The following is a 1945-nucleotide window of genomic DNA, read 5'->3' on the forward strand; positions in this document are numbered from 1 at the left end:
CTTCGTTTTTAGCTTTTCCAGCGTCTTGAATTTGTTCTTATCCAACTACGAATGTGCCTTTATGTTTTACAGTGTTGCACGAATATCTGTACTTGATTAAATAGGAAAGCAGTATGTTATATCATGCTAAATCCCAGTAAATTCAGTTAAAAGATTTAAAAGACCTCAATTGAAATCTTACCACAAGACCACAATTCACAAGCTTGATTGTTCAGGAATAAGCTTTCAAAAATATGACGGTTACCATGTACCAGTGTTACAGCATTAGCTAACGTCATATGCAATATTCTATATAAGCACACTAAAATTTAAATATTGGTCTGTAACAAAACTAGACAGAGGAATGTTTTAGCAGATTCAAAAATGTAAAATGGAAACTGAGCGAGATGATTTGGAATTGACTCAAGATCCCAGCACCTTTTGGCTCTTGTCTATCTTTCTGCATAACCTTCTAACACCCTCCATCTTCTCTGCTAATTCATCCTTAACTGCATTCTCATTGTCACTGAACCACCCTTCTGCCTCCTCAAGACCTGCTTCCTTGTTTTCAACATCTTCCTTGTGCAAATCTCCCCATATTTTTTCCTTATTCAACTTTTTCTTCATGTCGTAGATGTATTGATCCAGTGCGTTCCTCAGTTCCACTGTTTCCTTCCACTCTTGATCTTCACTTTTTAGTTTCTCTGCCTCTGCCATCATTTTGGCAATCTCATCATCGCTCGGCCTACTGCTGTCGTTCGTCATGATCATCGCCTCCTTTATCCCACTTGTCTTGTGTTCTGCTGACACCTTCACAATTCCATTTGCATCGATCTCCAGACATTTGATGATTTGGACATGGCCTCTAGGTGCAAGCGGGAGTCCCTTCAAAACAAATTCGCCCAAAAGATTAGTGTTTCACACTAGCCTTTCCCCTTCATACACGCTTACTCTCGCACTTTCCTGATTGTCATCCACAGTAAAGTATTTGCCTTCCCTTTTAACCGGAATTTGTGTATTTCTAGGGATCAATACGTCCATGATAGCCCCTTGAAGTGCAACTCGTAGACTAAGGGGAGTGACATCTCGAAGTATGAGGTGTGCTGTGCTATCACCATTCAACACCGCAGCATAGCATAGCATAGCATGCTTCTGTAAATATGTACATTGCCAATTTAATCTTGCTTCTGTAAATATGATGTAATTGTGAATTTCGGGTCTTCTAGAGGGACTCATCCCCCTCATTTTTATTTATATAAAATAAAAGAGTAATTTAACAAGGCCATACATTTATTTGGAAAATAATGGAAACTTTGGGACGATTTTTGTCAAAATCTTGTAGAAATTTTGGAAAATTTGGGTTACACTTCTCAAACTTAAGGATTTTGGTTGTAGAAATTTTGGGAATTTTGGGTTACACTTCTCAAACTTCAAGATTTTGGATGCCTAAGTGGTTTTCGATGATGGTGTTGAGTCTATTTCCACCATTAAAAAACGATTCAATCACTCCTATGATCAGATTGAAAAAAAAAATGTCAAATTTCAGCAAAAAATAACTTTTTGGGCGAATTTGTGGTCTTGATAAACAACTCCAAAAATAAATGGCTAGTAAATGTCAACATGCCTCACTTTATGATAAGTATAAAAACACTTCATGATACATATCACATTGATAAAACTTAAGCAACTCCTAAAATAAATGGCTAGTAAATGTCAACATGTGTCAATTTATGATAAGTATAAAAACACTTCATGATACATATTACATTGATAAAACTAGCTATTGCACCACATGTTGCACAGGAAACGTCGTAAGGCCGTAGCATATGAAAGAATAGAATAGAAGAAAGAAGTAAAATTTTTATGCAAATTTGTTTCTTTACTGGGGTTTGATCATATGTTATGTTTCGGGGAGCTTCAAACCAAGCCGATATTCCATAATACAATTCACATTTATCTGGGAAAT

General features: G+C 36.4%; 1 protein-coding gene across 1 annotated transcript; it reads right to left on the bottom strand.

The window, feature by feature from the left end:
* Nucleotides 1-402: 402 nt before the first annotated feature.
* On the bottom strand, nucleotides 403-1020 carry LOC149230787 (heat shock 70 kDa protein 1-like). Its single transcript, XM_089381413.1, has 2 exons — nucleotides 931-1020; nucleotides 403-864 (listed from the first exon to the last, which is right to left on the bottom strand). The coding sequence occupies exons 1-2, from the start codon at nucleotides 1018-1020 to the stop codon at nucleotides 403-405; spliced, it is 552 nt and encodes a 183-aa protein (XP_089237539.1).
* Nucleotides 1021-1945: the final 925 nt, after the last annotated feature.

Source organism: Pinus tabuliformis, chromosome J, assembly GCF_031772625.1.
Source record: "Pinus tabuliformis cultivar Carrire ecotype Pingquan chromosome J, CPIR1, whole genome shotgun sequence".
In the NCBI taxonomy this organism is placed as follows: Eukaryota; Viridiplantae; Streptophyta; class Pinopsida; order Pinales; family Pinaceae; genus Pinus; species Pinus tabuliformis.